At 50.1% G+C, this 21,495-nt stretch overlaps 1 protein-coding gene across 5 annotated transcripts in view; it reads right to left on the bottom strand.

Annotated features, from left to right (window-relative positions):
• The window catches only part of NEK8 (NIMA related kinase 8), a 66,089-nt gene that overhangs the window by 34,890 nt on the left and 9,704 nt on the right, over nt 1-21,495 (bottom strand). For 4 of the 5 annotated variants that reach the window (XM_029613191.1, XM_029613188.1, XM_029613189.1 and 1 more), the window contains exons 3-7: nt 16,584-16,816; nt 16,253-16,384; nt 6,799-7,007; nt 6,449-6,528; nt 43-227 (exon numbers count right to left, since the gene is read on the bottom strand). In XM_029613191.1, coding sequence (XP_029469051.1) covers nt 43-227; nt 6,449-6,528; nt 6,799-7,007; nt 16,253-16,384; nt 16,584-16,816 — 839 coding nt within the window. The remainder of the gene's footprint in view (nt 1-42; nt 228-6,448; nt 6,529-6,798; nt 7,008-16,252; nt 16,385-16,583; nt 16,817-21,495) is intronic. The other variant, XM_029613192.1, reaches the window with a different exon arrangement.

The following is a 21,495-nucleotide window of genomic DNA, read 5'->3' as shown; positions in this document are numbered from 1 at the left end:
AGGTACACATGCTTCCTCTCTGGGGAGCTCAGGTTTTCTTACCTCCCACATGATGAGTCTCCCAGACTTGGTAACGCCAGCTTTCTGGGTTCTCCCAGCAGACACCTGCACAACCTCAGTATTCAGCATGGGCAGTCGCAGTGGCGAAGTGATTCCACTCCCCCAGGTATACACAGAAGATAAGGAGGGTGGGACTCCAGGCTTCCCTGCACTGCCAACATGACCACCTGCAAGTTCAAGAACAAACCCAAAGGTCTGAGAAGTGAGTGGGCTGCTCCTTCACTCCTAGATGTCAAAGCAGAGGAACGTCAGACAGTTTCTCTTTTGATTTTGTTAGATCATCATTTCTGCTGTTGAATAAGTAAAGGTAATGGACGCCAGGCCTGCTTGAGGTTTTCCAATAGTATTGTACTCTCTCACACAGGAAAACCATCTTTGGCCTTGAGTCTCCTGGTAGGATCGGTTGTGGTCCGTAGGAGATGCCCTTGTAAAAAAATACCTGTCCCAGTGCAAGAGTGATCCATGCTGATGCACAGAGCTGTTAAAGGGATTGGTCTATGTCTTAGCCAGCACAGAGTAAACATCTTGATAGAGGAATGACATGGGGGCTAGAGAATAAGCAGAAAAGGAAAATTGTTTCTTACCTGCTAATTTTCGTTCCTGTAGTACCACAGATCAGTCCAGACTCCTGGGTTTTGCCTCCCCTCCAGCAGATGGAGACAGAGAAAGTTTTACTGACACTGCCACATAACCCGAGGTGCCTCCTGCAGTCCCTCAGTATTGAACTGTACCCAAGCCAGATGAGGAAATCTAAATAACCACATAATAAACTAACCTTCCCCCATGGGAAGGTGAAACCTGGGAATTCCAACAGTGCCCACACAAAACCCTGTGTAGGACCAACAAAGAACCTGTGCCATTCTTCAGAAAATATACAATCAACAATACAAGTAGACTCCCCGATTCCCCTCTCATGCAGTGGGTGGGAACTCTGGACTGATCGGTGGTACTACAGGAATGAAAATTAGCAGGTAAGAACCAATTTTCCTTTCCCTGTACGTACCCAGATCAGTTCAGACTCCTGGGATGTACCAAAGCTTACCTAAGATGGGTGGGACTGCGAGAGTTCTGCTCAAATCACACTTTCAAAGCCCATGGCCTCTGGGGCCTGAACATCCAAACGGTAATGCCTAGCAAAAGTGTGCAAATACTTCCAAGTCACTGCCTGACGGATCTCCTGCGGCGAAATCTGCTGACACATTTGGCCCATGATGCCGCTTGAGATTGAGAAGAATGTGCCCTAAGTCCCTCAGGAATAGAGCAACCCTGACCAATATAAGTAGAGCTAATAGCCTCTTTCAACCACCTCGTAATGGTAGCTCAAGAAGCTTTATGACCCTTTTTGGCACCACCCCATAGCACAAAAAAGATGATCTGATAGGTAGAAGCCGTTTGTAATCTTCAGGTAGTGTAATAAAGCACGCCTCACATCCAAACGACACAATTCCTTTGCATGAGGAGATGCAGGATCCAAAGCTGAGAAAGATGGAAGTTCCACTGACTGATTCAAGTGGAAAGAAGAAACCACCTCTGGCAAAAAGGAGGGAACCGTTCACAGGGAAACTCCCATGGGCTCTCTATATGACAAGGCCTAAAGCTTGGAAATCCGTTGAGTCAAATAAATTGCCACCAGAAAAACCACTTTCAAAGTGAGATCCTTCATAGAAGACCACTTCAGGGGTTTCAAATGGAGCAGTACACAATCCCTTAAGGACCACATTAAGGTTCCAGGATGGACAAGGGTTACAGACAGGAGGGCGCAAATGCTTAGCCCCCCCCCCCTAAGAAAACGCACTACATCTGGATGTGCCACCAAAGAAAATCCAGCAATGTTGCCCTGAAGACAGCCCAAGGCTGTCACCTGAATCCTGAGGGAATTAAAGGAAAGACCTTTAGTCAAACTGTCCTGCAGAAAGGCCAAAATATCAACAACCGAGGCTCGATGAGGATCTACCACAACTCAAACACTTTCCAAATCCTGACATATGCCAGGGAAGTGGAAGGATTCCTAGACTGCAAGAGAGTTGCGATAACTCCTTCCAAATAACCCCTTTTCCTTAATCGCTCCCTCTCAAAAGCCAAGCCACTAGACAAAAGCGATCTGCCTGATTCAAACAAGCAGGGCCTTGATGCAGGAGATTGGACAGGAGATTGGGCAGGAGATTGGGCAGGCCCTTGACGATTGATGTAAGCCACTGTAGTTGCATTGTCTGACAAGATCCGTACCGGCTTTCCCCTCACTAGGGGCAGGAGCGCCCTTAGGGCTAACCTCACCACTCTCGTTTACAAACGATTGATGGACCAGGAAGCTTCCTCCACCGACCACTGGCCTTGAACAGACTGGTTCTGACATATCGCTCCCCAACTGGATAGACTGGCATCGGTGGTGACGATCGGCCAGTTCGGTATCTCCAAGTCCACACCCCATCTTAGATTGTCCGGCTTAAGCCACCAGGCCAGACTGGAGCTCGCAAACTCCGTGAGGGGCAGCGGGAGCTGGAACAGCTCCGATCACAGATCCCAACGGGAGAGCAATGCGGACTGCAGAGGCTTCATATGAGCAAACACCCATGGAACCAACTCCAGGGTAAAAGCCAAAGACCCTAGAACTTGCAAATAATACCAGACCTTGGGTAGTTGCTTCTGCAATAAGCTGCAAACTTGAATTTGTAACTTGGAAATCCGATCTTCAGAGAAGAAAACCTTCCCCAAATTGCTATCGAAAAGAGCCCCCAAGAATTCCAAATGCTGCATAGGAATTAGCTGGCTTTTGCCAGCGTAGATGATGGAGGACCACGTCCATCACCTCCCAACAAAGGGTCTCCAACTTGGCCCGAATCAACCAGGCATCCAGATAAGGATGGACCAGGATCCCATCCCTTGGAGCGCCGCCGCTACCACAACCATCACCTTGGTAAAGGTCCTGGGTGCCGTCACCAGGCCGAAGGGCAGAGCACAAAACTGAAAATGATCCCCCAGAATCATGAATCTCAGATATCTCTGATGTTCGGGCCAGATTCTGATACGCAAGTAAGCTTCGGTCAAACCCAGAGACACTAGAAACTCCCCTTTGCGCACCGAGGCAATCACGTAATGTAGGGTTTCATTTCGGAAATGCAGAACCTTGAGAGCGATATTGACCTTCTTTAGATCCAGTATGGGCCGGAAAGTGCCTTTCGTTTTGGGGACTATGAAATAAATGGAATATTGGCCCAACCCCAGCTCGTGCAAGGGGACATGCACGATGGCCCCAAGTTGATGAAGCCGAGCAACAGTTTGCCGCACCACAAGCTTCTTTTCTGGATAAGAGCAGAGAGATATGAGGAACTGGTCTCTTAAAAGACGAGCAAATTCTAAAGCTTAGCCTTGACTTGTCAAACTTAGGACCCACTGATCCGAAGTGATCTTGATCCATTATCCGTAGTACAGAGCCAGTCGGCACCTAATTACTGGGACTGAGGAGTTGACTGGCCTCGCTTCATTGTGCAGATTTGGCTTCTCCACCGCTGAGGGAGGAGGTATCCCTGCCCACCCTGTGTCCCAAAAAAGCTGATTCCAAGAGGACTGCCTGCTCGAGGGCTGACTCTGAGAACTCCCCGAAGACCTGGACAGACAAAACCGCCGACTGGATCTAAACCGGGAACGAGAAGGCAGGGAACCTTTCACCCTCAGCTTGTCCTCTGGCAACTTGTGGACCTCATTTTCCTTGAGAGATTTGATCATCCTTGCCAAACAGCAATTTTCCTTTAAAAGGTAGCGACCCCAATTGGGATTTGGATGAAACATTGGCTGACCAGTTCCTCAGCCAGAGGAGACTCTGAGCTGACACCGCAGACATCATCGTTCTGGAGGAAGTCCAGACGAGATCATATAAAGCATCAGCACTGTAGGCTACCACAGCCTCCAGCTGCTCGGCTTTTCTCAAGTCCTCCAAAGAGAAGGGCCTGCCCACTTGTAATTGCTGCACTCAGCATAAGCCAGCCCTCAGCATAAAACTGCTACACATAGTCGCTCGAACACCTAGGGCAGACACCTCAAAAATCTTCTTGAGGTGCACCTCCAGCTTCCTATCCTAGAGATCCTTCAAGGCCGCAGCACCAGCCACCGGAATGGTCATCTTCTTAGTAACTGCCGATACAGAGGCATCCACCTTTGGGATTTTCAGGTGCTCTAGTGCGTCCTCGGGCAAAGGGTACAACTTATCCATAGCCCTGCCAACCTTCAAACCGGTGTCAGGAGTATCCCACTCCCAAAACAGCAAGTCGCTGACAGACTTGTGGAAAAGAAAAGCCCTTGTATGACCATGAAGGCCAAACATGACCGGGTCCACTGCTCCCAGCTCAGAGTGCTCCTGCGGGATGTCTACGCCCAGCTCCTGCAGAACCGCTGGTATAAGAAGGGCCAACTCCTCCCTGTGGGAACAATCGGATCACTTTAGGGTTGTCACTGTTGGTCGTTGGGAGGTCTAATACCTCCTGCTCCAGATTCCGGTCCACCAAAGTCAGATCTGAACCCAAGGGACCCTGCGCTGGAACAAACACCATCCAGGGATCCTCGGGGAAGGAGTCTGGGGCAGACGTGGGGGCTGAAAGCCTGGAAACCCACTGAATCATCGTGGGCCCAGTAGTCCCAGGGGGCTTAGGTTGTTTAGCAGGAGCCACTGGAGCTTCCTGAGCAGCCCTACGCCCATGGACTTAAGCACAAAGTCTGAAGAAAAGGAAGAGGAAGAATCTGAGTCCTCCGGGGCCGCCTTCTCACTTCCTGAAGGGGCCCCTCCGTGCCCCTGGACCCCTAACAGAGGTCCCTGGCACCGGCAATAAGCTGGGAGGAAAATCCCCCTCCCCCTGCCAGGTCCACGCAGCAGCCCTGAAGGAGGACAAAATGACCTCTGTTCCCACACTCAGCAGGAAAGCCTCACTGCCCGACCGCCGCTTCAGAGATAGCTACCTGGCCTCCCGATTATCGCGAGTGCTTGTCTACTGCTGCGCTCCCCAAAGGATCCTCCCTGCCGGGGAGGAATCAGGAGCACCTCCCATCCTGGGACAGACACGCACGTCGCCACACAAGGAACAGGCCACCTTACGCGGCATGACGATGAGCCCCTGGAGTCGCGAACAGAAGCGTCGAAGGAGGGGGGGGGGAACAAGCACATGACCACCCGCTAAAAAGAAACAACACAGTAGCACCGGGGAGATAAGCCATGCCACGGCTATTCCTTGTTACTGCTCTCGCTCACCTTCTGAGAGAAATTTTTTTTTTTTAAATAAACTTTAACACTCAAGCAAAAAGAAACACTTCCCTGAAGAGAATGGCAGGAGGTTTGAGCAGATCAGCAGGTCGAAGGCACTGGGACCCCCAGGTTTCAGCCCTGACCTGCAGAGAGTTACTGAGCAACAAAAAGGGTCCCCGACCCTGTGCTCGCCTACCTCAAGAACCAGGGGGGATGACCCTACCAGGATCTACCAACCCCCTGGGAGGCTCTCCATACTCTGAAACCAGAATTTGAAGACTTTCCCTTTTAATTTTATTTTTCAGTCAGACTGCGGGCTTTGCACCTCCACCATCTGCTGGAGACAGAGAAATACTGATGGACTGCAGGAGGCACCTCGGGTTATGTGACAGTGTCAGTAAAACTTTCTCTGTCTCCATCTGCTGGAGGGGAGTCTGAACTGATCTGGGTACATACAGGGAACTGTGACTTTCTAGATAGTCTTGGTTCCATTTGTAAACCAGACTACCAATGGATATAAAAATCTGTCTAGCAAGATGTATTTCATGCCTTCCACATGCGAGCAATTTATTCTGAAATACAACACAGCATGGTCAATTATTCAGAAAAACAACATATCCCTTCAAACTTCTATTCATTTTCAGATATTCAAATTCCGCTGAAGTTCCACTGCACACAAACTGAAGCACAAAAATGATCTAGAAAACAATTTCAAAAGAAATGATTTGTGACAAACAATTGTGGTTGAAACTATGTTATCATGTAAACAATCTGTAACTAAGGAGCTACCGACATTCCAATCATCTCAGTTAAATACCAGTGTTCCCAATGCCCAAATATCAAATTTCACAAGAATCAGACCAGCAGTTCTCGAGGTATGCTGTACTGAAGTTGACTATCCCTACGAGCTTAGCCGCCTCCTCCTGTGCACCCCAAAAATCATTTGCTAACTTAGAAAAGTACAAATGTCAGATGTCCCCACAAGTGTTTACCTCACACAAAATTTGGTTCATTTGTTTCCTAAGTAAAACAGGTCAAAAACACTGCCCCCATCCCCCAAATAAATATGAGGAAGATACCTTGTTCCCAAAGGACACATGAATGTAGATGGTGTGAACAGTGCTCAAAATGACAGCTCCTCTCAGCATTTCTGCTTACCTCTTGACCTGGCACTGGGAACTCTCCTTCCAACTCTGCCATGGGAAACGGGTGACATAGCAGCTAATGGCTTCTCCACTCTGCCAAGCACAAATCCACAGCCAGATCAAAAACACTGCTGCTCACTGCACAGCCCCTGGGGGTATGGCACTAAAGGTGATACCTGCTAACTGCAGATAGATACTCTGAAAGAGATGCATCTTCCTCTCAGCCTGCAGTATCTTACTTACTACATAGGAGAATACGGAGGTGGGACAGATTATGGAAAGCTGTGTGAGAGCAGGATGGAAGGAGATGAGCTTGTGCAGAAAGTTCAACGGCTCCTAAGCTAGGTGGGAGAACATACTCACCGTCTCATTTTGACACTGCCCAAGTCTGTATAGAGATTCAGCAATGCCCGGATGCAGATGGGTTGGGCCATGATCTCGTTGAGCTGTGGTCGTTTAGAAGGATCCAGATTCAACATGCTTAGGATGAGGAGGCGCAGATCTGGGCTATACCGGTCAGAGATTGGTGCAAATGTTCCACTCATTATCTTTAACACCAAAGCAGGGAGGTTCTGGGCATAGAGAAAGGAAAATTGGTTCTTATTTGTTAATTTTCATTCCTGCAGTACCACAGATCAGTCCAGACTTGTGGGTTTTGTACCCCTGCTAGCAGATGTTTTATTGAAACTGCTATATAACCTGCAGTCCCTCAGTGTAGACCTATATCCATGCTATGATGCAAACAAATCAACAAATTTTAAACAGCTCACTCTATGCCCAATGTACAGGAGGATGGTGACGCTTCAATCTCCTGGAAAAGAGACTCTGTCCCAGAATAAAGTGAGAACAGCATAGTGATCTGCCAACAACCCTGAAATAAAAACAAAACAAAACAAAACCGAGCAGACGATGCCCCCTTCATACTATGGGCGGGTCTCTGGACTGATCTGTGATACTAAAGGAACAAAAATTAAACGTTAAGAACAAATTTTCCTTTCCAATATGTACCCAGATTAGTCCAGACTCCTGGGATGTACCTAAGCCCACTAAACTGGGTGGGACCTGGAGAGTCCCACTGACAGAACACTCTCACCAAATCTGGCCGCAGTCGGAGCTCCAAGATCCAAATGATAGTGTCTGGTGAAAGTGTACAGAGACTTCCAAGTCGCTGCCCTGAAAATCTCCTTCGGCAACACCTGCTGGACCTCAGCCCAAGAGGCTGCCTGCGAATGCATCGAATGAGCCCTCAAAAACATTTAGGCACTAGCCGATCCTTAGAAACATACACCAAACTGATTGCCTGCTTGAGCCAACGCGCAATCGTAGCTTTGGAAGCATGACGCCCCTTCCTTGGACCATTCCAGAAAACAAAAAGGTGATCCAAAGTGTGAAAATCATTAGTGACTTTCAAATATCGTAACAATACCCGCCGGACATCCAATAGCCTCAATTATTTTACATGAGGTGCAGAGGCATCCAAGTCCAGAAAAGTCAGTAGTTTCCCATCTGATTAGCATGGAACCCAACACTACCTTTGGCAGAAAAGAGGGCACTATGCACGATACCCCTGCCTCTGAAATCTGCATGACAAAGCCTGTAGCTCCAAAATTCTCCTCACCCAACAAATGGCCACCAGTAAAAACACCTTAAGAGTTAAATCCTTCAAAGATGCTCTCCTCAGTTGTTCAAATGGAGCCGCACATAAAGCAGTAAGCACCAGATTCACATTCCAAGACAGACATTCTCATTGGTGGCCGCAAGATCTTTGCTCCTCGAAGAAAACGTATGACATCTGGATGCGCCAACAGGGAATAACCCTGCTGCTACCTGCACCCTCAGAGAATTAAAGGTCAGACCTTTGACTGAATCCTCCTGCAGGAAAGTCAAAATATGCGACACTATAGCTTGTAATACCTGCACATCTCTACCCATACATCAGAACTCAAAAACCTTCCAAACTCTCACATAAGATACAGATGTGGAAGTCCTCCTGGCCTACAGCAAGGTAGTAATAACCACCTTGGGATAACCCTGCTGTCTTAACAATCTCCTCTCAAAAGCCAGGCCGCGAGACAAAAGTGAGCTGCCTGGTCCGAAAATATGGGACCCTGATGGAGAAGATTCCCTAGATGGTTGAACCTCAGGGTGTTGCACCGGAGGTGGACCCTTGGGCCGAGGTGGGGTTGACGCAACCCGTAGGAAGGGTCCTATGGGTCCCCACCGTCAGCAGGCGGAGTGGGCTGATGGACGGAGGCCTGCTGGCGCTTCACCAATACCAGCCCTCGTTCACCGCGGGTTGAGCCTTTGGGTGCCGGGGCGGGCTGGGCTTAGGTGGGCCTCCATATGTCGTCAACATTGGAAGGACTGAGGTCAGCCCAGAGGCAGCAGCAGAGGAGAGAAGTCTGTACTGGATGAGGCGGAGTCCCGGAGACCCGCGCGCCAATAGAACCAAAGTCAGACAGGGGGCGCCAGAGCAAGAACAGGCTGAAGCCGGAATAGGCCAAGTCCAAGATGTAGATTGAAGAGGTGTCATAGGGCAAGCTTGAGTCAGGGCTGCCGGCAATCTGGAAGCGGTGGCAAGCAAGGCTGAGGTCTGGACGAGGAGAGAGTCAAGACCGTAGTCAAACAATGCAGAGGTCCGGGTCTTGAGAGAGGCAACGGAGTAGTCAAGCAATGCAAAGGTACGGGTCTGGAGAGAGGCAATGGAGTAGTCAGGCAATGCAGAGGTAAAGGTCTGGAGAGAGGCAACGGAGTAGTCAGGCAAAGCAGAGATACAGGTCTGGAGAGAGGCAACGGAGTAGTCAGGCAATGCAGAGGTCCGGGTCTTGAGAGAGGCAACGGAGTAGTCACGCAATGCAGAGGTCCGGGTCTTGAGAGAGGCAACGGAGTAGTCAGGCAATGCAGAGGTCCGGGTCTGGAGAGAGGCAACGGAGTAGTCAGGCAATGCAGAGGTCCAGGTCTGGAGAGAGGCAACGGAGTAGTCAGGCAATGCAGAGGTCCGGGTCTGGAGAGAGGCACCGGAGTAGTCAGGCAATGCAGAGGTCCAGGCTTGGAGAGAGGCAACGGAGTAGTCAGGCAATGCAGAGGTATGGGTCTAGAGAGAGACAAAGGAGTAGTCAGGCAATGCAGAGGTCCGGGCTGGAGAGAGGCAACGGAGTAGTCAGGCAATTCAGAGGTCCGGGTCTGGAGAGAGGCACCGGAGTAGTCAGGCAATGCAGAGGTCCAGGCTTGGAGAGAGGCAACGGAGTAGTCAGGCAATGCAGAGGTATGGGTCTAGAGAGAGACAAAGGATTAGTCAGGCAATGCAGAGGTCCGGGCTGGAGAGAAGCAACGTAGTAGTCAGGCAATGCAGAGGTCCGGGTCTGGAGAGAGGCAACTGAGTAGTCAGGCAATTCAGAGGTCCGGGTCTGGAGAGAGGCAACAGAGTAGTCAGGCAATGCAGAGGTCCGGGTCTGGAGAGAGGCAACAGAGTAGTTAGGCAATGTAGAGGTCCAGGCTTGGAGAGAGGCAACGGAGTAATTAGGCAATACAGAGGTCTGGGTCTGGAGAGAGGCAACAGAGTAGTTAGGCAATGCAGAGGTCCAGGCTTAGAGAGAGTCAATGGCGAAGTCAGGCAGGCAGAGGTCAAGGTCCAAGAAGGCAATCCGAGGATAGGTTGAGGATCAGGAATACAGGAATGAGGAAACCAGGAACAGGAGTCAGCGAGGATCAGGAATCAGGAACGAGGAGAGTCACTAGCAGGCAACGAGTACTCGACCAGTGAGGAGACCTGATGCAAAGGCAATCCTAGGAAGCGGAGCCTGGGCTTAAATACCAGAGCTCTGCTGACATCATCCGGGGCCGCAGCTTGGGTCCTGCCGCGGGCCCTATTTAAGATATAGTGGTGCGCGCACGCGCCTAGGGAGGGGTGCAGTGCTGAGTAGTGGCCTCGCTCTGCGGGCCACGCGGAGAGGCCCGACGCAGAACACTAGGAGCTGTAGCTGAATTGGAGGCACCAGGATCTGTAGCTGAGCCGGAGGTACCAGTGGAGGCCCGAGGATGGAGCTGGCGGCCTACCGCCGCCAGGGACAAGGGATCAGGCCCTGGATTTACTTGAGAGAGGTGAGGAGGCCGAGCCGTGGGTCTGCTGCGGCCGGCACGCGTAACACAGGAGCCCACACGAACCAAGAATGGCGCTGCCACTAGAATCACATCTCCTGGATGTCTCTCTATCCTCCATATCAACTTGCCCACGGTGGAGAGGGGGGGGGGGGGGGGGGGGGGGCGGGGAGGGAGACACGTTGAGAGGCCATAACAGAACCAGAGCATCAATGCCCTCCACACCGTACTCTCTTCTTCGGCTGAAGAACCGAGGCATTTTCGTATTTGTTCTGGTCACCCTTAGGTCCATATGAGGCAAGCCTCATCTCTTGTGAATGAGAGACATCGCTGCCTCCAACAGCTCCCATGCTCCTGGGTCCCATGCTTTGTGACTCAGGAAGTCAGCCTGCAAATTGTGTACCCGGGCAATGTGAAACGCCGTTATTCTTTCCAAGTGCTGTTCCACCCAAAGGATCAACTCTTGCGCCTCCAGAGCCACCACCCAACTCTTGGTTCCACCCTGTCGGTTGATATAAGCCCCTTTCATCACATTGTCCGAAAGAACCCTCACTGGGCATCCTCATTAGCATGGAAGAAAAGCAAGCAAAGCAAACTGCATCACTTTTGTCTCTAACCGACTGATAGACCAAGAAGCCTCTTTCTTCGCCGCCTGATCCTGACACATGCCTTCCCAGCCCAAAAGGCTGGCATGAGTGGTGATAACCACCAAATCCAGAACTTCCAACAGCATCCTACATTCCAGACTGGCTCAAAGTAGTCACCAGTAAAGACTGTCCCTGCCTCCCCCACCTTGAGTGGAATATAAAACTCTCCCAATAAAGGATTCCACCAGGAGAGAAGAGCCCTCTGAAGAGTCCTCATATGTGTAAATGCCCAAGGGACCAATTCCAAGGTTGATGCCATGGAACCCAGAACCTGCAGATAGTCCCAAACCCTAGGCAACAAAAGCATCAACAGTCGACAAACCTGCCCCTGAAACTTCAGAATCCCCTCTTCCATGAGGAACACTCTCCCCTCTCGCATGTCAAACCGCGCTTCAAATACTCCAGGACTGAGAGGAAACAAGTCGGCTGCTCAGAATATTCATCACCTAGCAACTGCAACCAGCACAGCACCTTTTGCTCCAACCACCAACAGAGATGCTTCAACTTTGCCCTTATGAGCTAGTCATCCAGGTACGGATGCACTAGAACTCCTTCCCTTCTTAACGCTGCCGCCACTACCATCATCACCTTGTTGAATGTATGCGGCGCTGTTGCTAGAACAAAGGGAAAAGCTCAAAACTAATGATGTTCCCTGAGTATCAATGAACTGCAGAAACCTCAGGTGTTTCTGCCTGATGGCTATGTGTAAATAAGTCTCCTTCGGGTCTAGAGATGCCAAGTACTCTCCTCCACTCACCACCACAAAGACTGACCTTAAAGTCTTCATGCAAAACTGCGGAACTATGAGGGCCGCACTTACTCTCTTTAAATCCAGAATGGGCAGAAAGGACCCCTTCCTTCTTTGGTACTGGTCCTAAGGTCCTCAGCTACTTCAACCGATCCACTGTCCCTCGCACCGCTATCTGCTTTTTGAGAGGACCGCAAGGGGAAATGACAAAGGTGTCTCTGATGGGATGAGCAAAATCTAAAGCGTCGCCATCTCTTACCACCTCAAGTATCCACTGATTCATGGTAATCCTGGTCCACTCCTCGAAAAAGAGCGATAAATGCCCTCTGACAGCCAGAACCGAAGAGTGGGCCGGCCTTGCTTCACTGCGAGGGTTTAGTACCCCCTGAATTGATACTAGAATTGGGTCTTCTGCCCACTGCTAAAGGACTGCCCCAGGACGAAGATCTGGCAGGGATTTGCTGCTGCAGACCTCCAGAACTCTTAGATTGATGAAATCTCCTGTTGTTCCAAAACTTAGCCCACGCAGGCTTTGTGCCCTTAGGCTTGTCCTCCGGCAACTTGTGCACTTTGGATTCCCCCAGATGCTTCATTATCTGCACCAAGTCTTCTCCAAACAGCTTTATTTTAAAAGGAAGTGCACAAGCTGCAACTTGGACCAAACATCTGCCGACTAATTCCATAACCACAGCAGATGCCTAGTGGATACTGCTGTGAAGAGGTCCTGACGATCATAAAAGGCATCAGCTCCATAAGCTACTACCACCTCCAGACAGTCAACCTGCTATGCTGCAGCTCCCCCCGAAACCAGCAACTCCTGCAACTGCTGGACCCACCGCAGACACGTCCTCTGTCCTTGTGGACAGAGTGGAAACCTCAAAACTCCTGAGATGAAGCTCCAACTTCCAATCCTGCACATCCCTTAACGCGGCCAAGCCCACTACCAGAATAGTTGTTTTCTTGGTGTCTGCCAACACCAAAGCATCCACCTTAGGAACAGCCAACAACTCCATGTTGTGTCCGTCGGTCTCAGACGGCTTCGACACTTGTGCCTCACCTTTTTCTCTGCTCTCCCCGCTAGCCTTGGGAAGATGGCTGCCGCCGCGTCTGCAAGCCGCGTCCTCCGGCGTCCCCAGAACAGCTATGGCAAAGCCTCACGCCATGTTTCTCCTAAGGGCCTCCTAGGGTGCGCGTGCGCACACCACCCGCGTCTTTATCCACGTCATGGCGGGAACCTTGGGGGTGTCCCCCTCGAGTGACGTCATGCCATCCGGGTATTTAGCCTACGCTTGTTTGCTACCTCGATGAGTTAGCAAGGATCGAGAATGGATTGGACTCGTCTGGTCTAAGCTACTCTGCCACTTCCTTGCTGCCGCTGGAAGCTCTCTCTGCCCTTCAGGGTATTCTCTAACCTGGGTACCCACTCCTCGGGGGCCCTTTGCTTTCTTTCAGGTGCCTTACTGGGATCAGGTACTCGCTCCTCAAGGGCCTGCTCTTCCTGCCTCAATGCCTGTTACCATCGACTTCTGCCTGGTGGAATCATCAACCTTACAGCTACCATCTAGTGAGTAATCTAATTCTCAGTCTGACTCATCTACAGCTCTGCCGTGCTGGGAAACCTATACCTGGATATCCCTATACCATCTTGGTGAGACGGGTTCCATCTGCCGAGGATCCCTGGACTGCTACCTCTGGATCAACTCACTACTGCCACCTCTGGTGGCATACATCAGCTGTACAATAAAAGACAAAACTCTGTGTTTGTGCGTCCTGAGTCTAGCCCAGTACTGTGGTTCCCCATGGGGCTCCTCCCTGTGGGCGTGGTCATCTCCCAGAGTACCCAAGAATCCACTCAAACACCTCGAAACCATAACACTCCAAGGTGTCTTCTGGCAAAGGACAGAGCTTTGCCACAGATCTTCCAACTCTCAGGCTGGATTCAGGAGTATCCCACTCCCTGGCTTCCAGCTTCTTTATTGACTTATGAAAGGGGAATGCCTTCGTGGCCCTCAGGCCATCCAACACTGTTACTGTTTGTAAGGTTTTGGGTGGACCCTTGAGGAGCGAGTACCGGTTCCTGATAGCGACCTGAAAGAAATGAGAGAGGCCCCCAAGGATAAAGTCCAAACGTTAGAGAGGCAGAGTAGCTAGGTACGGAGAGCGAATGCCATCGGTAAAGAGATCCCTTGCTAACTCGATTAGCTAGCAAAAATTGTAGGCTTTTGTATCCGGGATGCATGATATCATGACAGGGGGACGCCCCTGACGTTCGTGCCAAAGACAGAATAAGAAGCAGGGCCCCGCGGCACATGCGCCCTATGGTACCTGGACAACATGGCAGGATGTAGCGCCCAAGCCGGACCGGGGACGCCGGAGAGGACGGCAGGCAGATGCCGCGGCAGCCAGACGTCCATCAACCGCGGGAGGAGTTGCAAAAAAGGTAAGGTGGGCGGACTGGAGATGTCGGGCAGCGACAGTCGTAACAAACACTGGGTCTGCTCCATCCAAGTCAGATTCTTCCTGCATCATCTTGATTCCGAGATCCTGGAGAACCCGTGGAAACAATAGCCAGATTTCTTTTCTGCGAAAAAGACGAACCACTTTGGGATCATCCCCTCTAGCAACAGGAATCTCCTCCAGATCCTCGACAAGTCTGGTGCCTCCCACAACGGATCCTCCCCAGGGACCTCCCCTAGGGCATCCTGCAGATCCTCAGGATCATCCGTATTACCATGCAGACCAACGGATCCTGAGGCCAGGCTCAAAACGCACCAAACCCCATCGGTGTGCCTCCGTTTAGGGGAAACTGACTTGTCTGGCGATTTAGATCCCTCCATGGAACGAGGCCAGGAGTCCCTATGCCCCCCTGAAGCTTGCCTGGCCAGAAAGGCCTTGTGCATCAGAAGAACAAACTCTTAAGAAAAGACCCAAGAGTCATCCAAATGCCGGTCCTAAGAGAATCCAACCCTGTATCCAGGGGGAAATTCTCCCCTTCAAAACCCCCCTGATCCATTCCAGGACCCTTTCCAGCCGGGGACAAGTGTGGTGGAGAAGTACCAGGCTCTCCCGAGGTCGCAGGGGTATCGTATGGAAACACCCAAGATGGCCACCAACACCCTCATGCTGGGAAGAGAGGTCCTGGGAGCAGTCCTGGTGCAGCGCACCAAAGAATGGGAACGAACCCAAGGAGAAGGCTCTGTTGACACACCCTCCCCACCAGAAGCACAACTGACACAGAGATTTTGCTGGTTCAGCCACGAACACAATCCCATGCAGGCCTGGCACACTGAAGCATGTGGCACAGCAGAAGACTGCGCGGTTAGCACTCAGCTTCCCTCTGTCTCAAAGATTCAGCGCCGCGAGTTTCCCTTGCTGAGAGATCTGTCTGTGCTCTGCAAATACCCTCGGTAACCAGCCCTGTATCCCCAAACTTTGCAGCGACTGTCTGTCCAAGAAAAAGAAATACAGAGCCACTGGGTTTTTTTTTTAGGTAACTTTACAAAATACTTCCCTGCTTCCTTCATGGAGTGGACAGGATCACCAGCAGGTCAGAACGCTGTCTCGTTTGGGCTGAGGGATCTGCCCCACTGTACTCCAGACTGAGCTAAAAGAAGGGTTACCAACCCCCTGCTCATCCACTTCGACCAGAGAGGATAGCCTCCACCAGGACCTCACAACTCCCCAGGAGGACTCCACTTGGAAATCTTCCTTCTATCTCTTTTTTTTTTTTTTTTTTAACTCAGACTGCAGGTTTTGCACTATCTGCCCTCTGCTGGAGACAGAAATACAGTGAGAGACTGCAGGTGGCATACTAGGTTATATAGCAGTTTCAATAAAACTGTCTATCTTCATCTGCTAGCAGATGGACTGATCTGGATACATACTGGAGAGAAAGATACATGTGCTGTTAAAATTCTCTTCAGATCCCTGCTTCCAAATGGCATCAGAGATGACCTACCTCCCAGATCTGCTATTGTAAAGACAGGGATCCAGACCCCATCAAGCTGCTCACTCCCAGGAATCCTATTCCACAGATACAGGGACCCAAGCCCCATCCAGTCTGTTCCTTCCAGGCATGTTATTTCACAGATATAGTAACTCAGGCCCTAATCAGCCTATGTCCTCTGCTATCATACAGAGCAACATTCAAGGCTGCGCAATCCTTTCTATCTCAACATGAATCACAACACTGTATTGATTTGCAATACTTCTGACACACTACTCCATAGACTTCACTTTCCTAAACATAACAATATTTCCTAATAATCTTGCTACAAAAAACTGATACACTACCAAGAGATATACATAAGCAGATAATTCTTACAGCAGCTTCAAATGCTCTCTTGAGACTGGCAAGTTCATAGAGAACACAACCCAAAGCCCATATATCACTCTTCTGGTTGTAGGGTTTCCCTTCACACAGCTCTGGAGAAATGTAGCATGGAGTGCCAACAACCTGAGGGACAAAAGTAGGTTGAATAACGCATAATAACCTGAAGAACCAAGGCAGAAACACTTACTCAGAATATGACATCAGTACAAGCTGTTATACTACACGCAATGATAAACAAGGGTCAAGGATCAATCAAAATATTCCAGCATATTCCTTTCCAAACCTATTAATAACCCTGCAGCTATCCTGCAGAGGCACGTACCGTGTAGGCTTTGCTCTTACTACTGAGGATCTTGGAGATGCCAAAGTCCCCAATCTTCACAATAATTTGGTGTTTGTCCAGCAGGATGTTCTGAGTCTTAAGATCACGGTGCAGGATGAGCTTTGTGTGAACATGGTGGAGGGCAAGCAGGATCTGTACAAAGAAGTGCAGGATGGTATCCTCATCCAACAGGGAGTTACAGCGCTTCTGAATATACTGTGCTAATGTGCCTCCTACAAAAAGAACACCAAGAAGAAGCATTTATCAAGCAGGGTCTGCACAGAAGGTCCTGTAGCATCAAATGCATCATTCCTTAATGCATGCCATCAGATACCCAAGTAAGCAAAATTAATTCACATTTTTATCACCTCTCGCTTAAACTACTGCAGAATGCTCTTCACAGGCTAGCTAATGAAAGATCTTTCTCCACTGAGTCTATTCACAAGTCAGCTGCACAACTTATATTCCTTCAACACTTACTTGCCTACAAATGCATTTACTCTGCATCTTCTCATTACTTATTTTCTCTCTCCCTACACCCTTTCTCATGAACTCCACTCATCAGGCAAGTCACCCTTACCTTTCTCCTCCATCGCTAATTCCCAACTCTGCACTTTCTACACTGCTGAGCCAATTGCTTGGAATAGACTTCCTGAATCAGTGTGCCATGCTCTCCCCTCTGGCCATATTCAAATCCAGTCTAAAAACTCATCTTTTTTTAGGCTGCTTTTAAATCCTAACCACCTCTCTACAATAAATACACTTTCTAAAAACTCCCATTCCTCATGTATGTCTTTCTTGATTAGATTTTAAGCTCCACAGTACAGAAACTGTCTCTAAGGTGAATCTGTACTGTGCATACAGGAAAATTGGTTCTTACCTGCTAATTTTCGTTCCTGTAGTACCACAGATCAGTCCAGACTCCTGGGTTTTGCCTCCCCTCCAGCAGATGGTGACAAGAGAAAGTTTTACTGTCACTGCCACATAAGCCAAGGTGCCACCTGCAGTCCCTCAGTATTAATTTGTACCTAAGCCAGAAATGAAATTAATCAAACCAGACTCCCCTAAATGAGCAGGGGAAAAAGGAAGAAACCCTTAGAAACGAAACTGTGCCCACACCAGAAAAATCATGTAGGACTAATGGAACCTCTGCCATTCTTGGGAACGAACAGAAAAGACACACAGATCGAGCGGACTCTCCCAACTACCCAAATCCTCCAGAGGGTAGGACTCTAGGCTGATCTGTGGTACAACAGAAATGAAAATTAGCAGGTAAGAACCAATTTTCCTTTCCCTGTACGTACCCAGATCAGTCCAGACGACACCGGCCGCCCCCCCCCCGTCCTCGAAAATGCGGCGAAAATACCGGGAGGAGAGAGCTGACCCGCTGAGGAAAACAAAAGTAAAAACAAAAGTTAGAATTTTTTTTTTTCCAAACCTGGCCCCGGCAGTGATCCAAGGTGCTGATCCTCAGGGTGGAGTAAGCCGGGCTCCCCGGTATCGCACCCTAGCTGCCATAGAAGAATGTGAGGGTCCTCAACCCTGGCTTGCAGCTGCCTCAAACCAGCAGGGGATGGCCCTCTTAGGGCCTACCGACCCCCTTGGGAGGCTGATCACCCTGTTCAAATTTAGAAACCCTAAGTTCCCCCCCCCTTTTTTTTTTTTGTCAATTAGCAAAGTTAAAATAAACACGAACAAAGAGATAGAAAGAAAAATCCCCTAAAAACTATTCTCACAGCCCAGACTGTAGGTTTTGCACCCCTTCCATCTGCTGGAGACACATGAATACTGCCGGATTGTAGGTGGCACTATCTTATGTAAGGTGGAGTTTGTTTTAAAAACATCTCTGTCTCCATATGCTACGGGGGGGGGGGGGCAAAACCCAGGAGTCTGGACTGATCCGGGTACGTACCAGGAATGAAAATTAGCAGGTAAGAACCAAATTTCCTTTCCCTGTACGTACCCAGATCAGTCCAAACCCCTGGGATGTACCAAAGCTTCCCTAAACAGGATGGGACTAAGAGAGTCCTGCTCGAAGCACACTCTCACCAAAGCCCCTGGCCTCTGGAGCCTGGACATCCAAACGATAATGCCTGGCAAAAGTGTACAGCGACTTCCAAGTAGCCGCCCTGCAGATCTCCTGCGGAGAGAACAGTTGATACTCGGCCCAGGAGGCTGACTGAAAACGAGTAGAGTGCACCCTAAGTCCCTCTGGATCTGGGTGCCGCTGACAGATATATGCCAAACTAATAGCTTCCTTTAACCACCACGCAATGGTAGCTTTTGACACTTTATGCCCATTTTTGGCACCACTCCATAGGACAAAAGATGATCTGACAAGCAGAAACTGTTGGTAATCTCCACTTACCGCATCAAGGCGCGCTTCACGTCTAAATAGGAAACAGCGCTTCACGTCTAAATAGGAACAGCTCTGAGGGATCCAAAGTTGAAAAGGATGAGGGTTCTACCGACTGATTTAAGTGAAAAGACGACACTACCTTAGGTAAAAAGGAAGGAACTGTCCACAAGGACACCCCATCGTCCAAGATTCTCAAAAAGGGGCTTCCTACAAGATAAAGCCTAAAGCTCAGAAATCTAATGAGCCAAACAGATAGTCACCAAGAAAACCACCTTCAATGTGCGATCCTTCAAGGTTGCACGCCTCAGAGGTTTGAAAGGAGGTGATCACATACTCTTTAAGACCACATTCAGGCTCCAGGAAGGACATGGCTAATGGACCAGAGGGCATACATGCTTCACTCCCCAATGAAAAACGCATCAAGTCCGGATCATCCGAAAGAGCAAGTCCGCGAACCATACCTCGCAGACATCATAACGCTGCCACCTGGACTCGTAGAGAATTGAAGGATAACACCTTGACCAAATCGTCTTGGAGAAAGGCCAGAATATGCCCCACTGCGGCTCGCCTAGGATCCACTCGCTAAGTGGTACATTAGGTCTCAAAAACCTTCCAGACTCTCACATAAGCTAGAGAAGTGGAGGCCTTCCTAGACTGCAAGAGAGTAGTGACAACTGCATCAGAATAACCTTTGTCTTTCAAACGCTGCCTTTCAAAAGCCAGGCCACTAGACAAAATCGATTTTGTCCGTGGTGACCACTGTCCAGTCTGGAATGACCAGAGGTACTCCCCGCCGTAAGTTGTCCGGGTTGAGCCACCAGGACAGGCTGGAACAAGCTGACCCCGTCAGAGGTAATCCAATGTGGAACTGTTCTGAGACAGGGTTCCAGCGGGAGAGTAAAGCTGATTGTAAAGGTCGCATATGAGCGAAGGCCCAAGGGACCAAACAAATGATCTAAACAAATGGGGCTCTGATGTAGGAGATTCAGTAGATAAGCGAGCCATAAGGGTCCGTCCTCTGCCAGGCTGACTAAGTCCGCAAATCACGTCTGCCTCAGCCACTCTGGAGCTATCAGAATCACTTTGCCCGGATGAGCCTCTATGACCGCAACATTTTGCCTACTAGAGGCCAAGGAGGAAAAATGTACAGTAGGATGTCTGTTGGCCAGATGAAAGGCTTCGTCCGTGAGTTCCCATTCTCCGGGATCTAGGTAATGTCGACTGAGGTAGTCCGCTCGAACGTTGTCTATCCCGGCAATGTGAGAGGCCGCTATGCTGAACAGATTTCGTTCCGCCCAAGCGATTAGTAACCAGGCTTCCAATGCTACCGGTCGACTTCTGGTTCCCCCCTGACAGTTGATGTATGCCCCGTGGTCGCATTGTCGGACAGAATGCATACAGACTTGCCGCGGAGAATCGGCAGGAACGCCTGCAGTGCTAACCTTACTGCTCTGGTCTCTAGTCGATTGATAGACCACCGAGCCTCCTGTGCAGACCACCTGCCCTGCACGGACGTCCTCTGACTGCTCCCCAACCGTAAAGGCTGGAATCCGTGGCTGGAATCCGTGGTGACCACTGTCCAGTCTGGAATGACCAGAGGTACTCCCCGCCATAAGTTGTCCGGGTTGAGCCACCAGGACAGGCTGGAACAAGCTGACCCCGTCAGAGGTAATCCAATGTGGAACTGTTCTGAGACAGGGTTCCAGCGGGAGAGTAAAGCTGATTGTAAAGGTCGCATATGAGCGAAGGCCCAAGGGACCAACTCCAGAGTCAAAGTCATGGAACCCAGCACCTGTAAGTAATCCCAAACAATCGGAGAGGGATTGGCTAGCAGGGCCCTTACTTGCCGCTGAAGTTTGACCCTGCGTTCCTCTGTGAGAGACACCATACCCTGCCGAGTATCGAACAGAGCTCCCAAAAACTCCAAGGATTGGGAGGGGACCAGATGACTCTTGGCCGGGTTGACTACCCAACCCAGCGACTTTAGCAACTGCAGTACACGAGTGATCGCCTCCTGGCACCGCAATTCTGACTTCGCCCTGATCAGCCAATTGTCCAAATACGGATGTACATGGTATCCCTCCTTGCGGAGCTGCGCCGCCACCACGACCATGACCTTGGTGAACGTCCTGGGTGCCGTGGCAAGGCCGAACGGCAGAGCGCGGAATTGATAGTGGCGCCCCAATATGCAGAACCTTAAATAACGTTGATGATCTGCGTGTATGGCGATGTGCAGGTAGGCTTCGGTGAGATCCAGTGAGGCTAGAAATTCCCCCCATCGCACAGACGCAATGACGGACCGTAGAATTTCCATTCGGAAACGAGGAATCCGTAGGCATCTGTTGACCCTCTTGAGATTGAGAACAGGACAAACATTTACTTCCTGGTACCCAAGAAGGAAGGAACCTGAGTACCGGCCCATCCTTATCTCCTCCGACGGTACCAGCACAATGGCTCTGAGTGCGAGAAGCCGCTGAAGCGTCTCTTGCATCACTGCACGTTTTGGTTCTTGACCGCAGGGAGAAACTAGGAATCGTGGACGGGGCCTGTGTG

This window comes from Rhinatrema bivittatum, chromosome 8, assembly GCF_901001135.1.
Source record: "Rhinatrema bivittatum chromosome 8, aRhiBiv1.1, whole genome shotgun sequence".
NCBI classification, from domain to species: Eukaryota; Metazoa; Chordata; class Amphibia; order Gymnophiona; family Rhinatrematidae; genus Rhinatrema; species Rhinatrema bivittatum.
The sequence above is the reverse complement of the archived record's forward strand: the minus strand, read 5'-3'. Positions and strand labels throughout refer to the sequence as shown.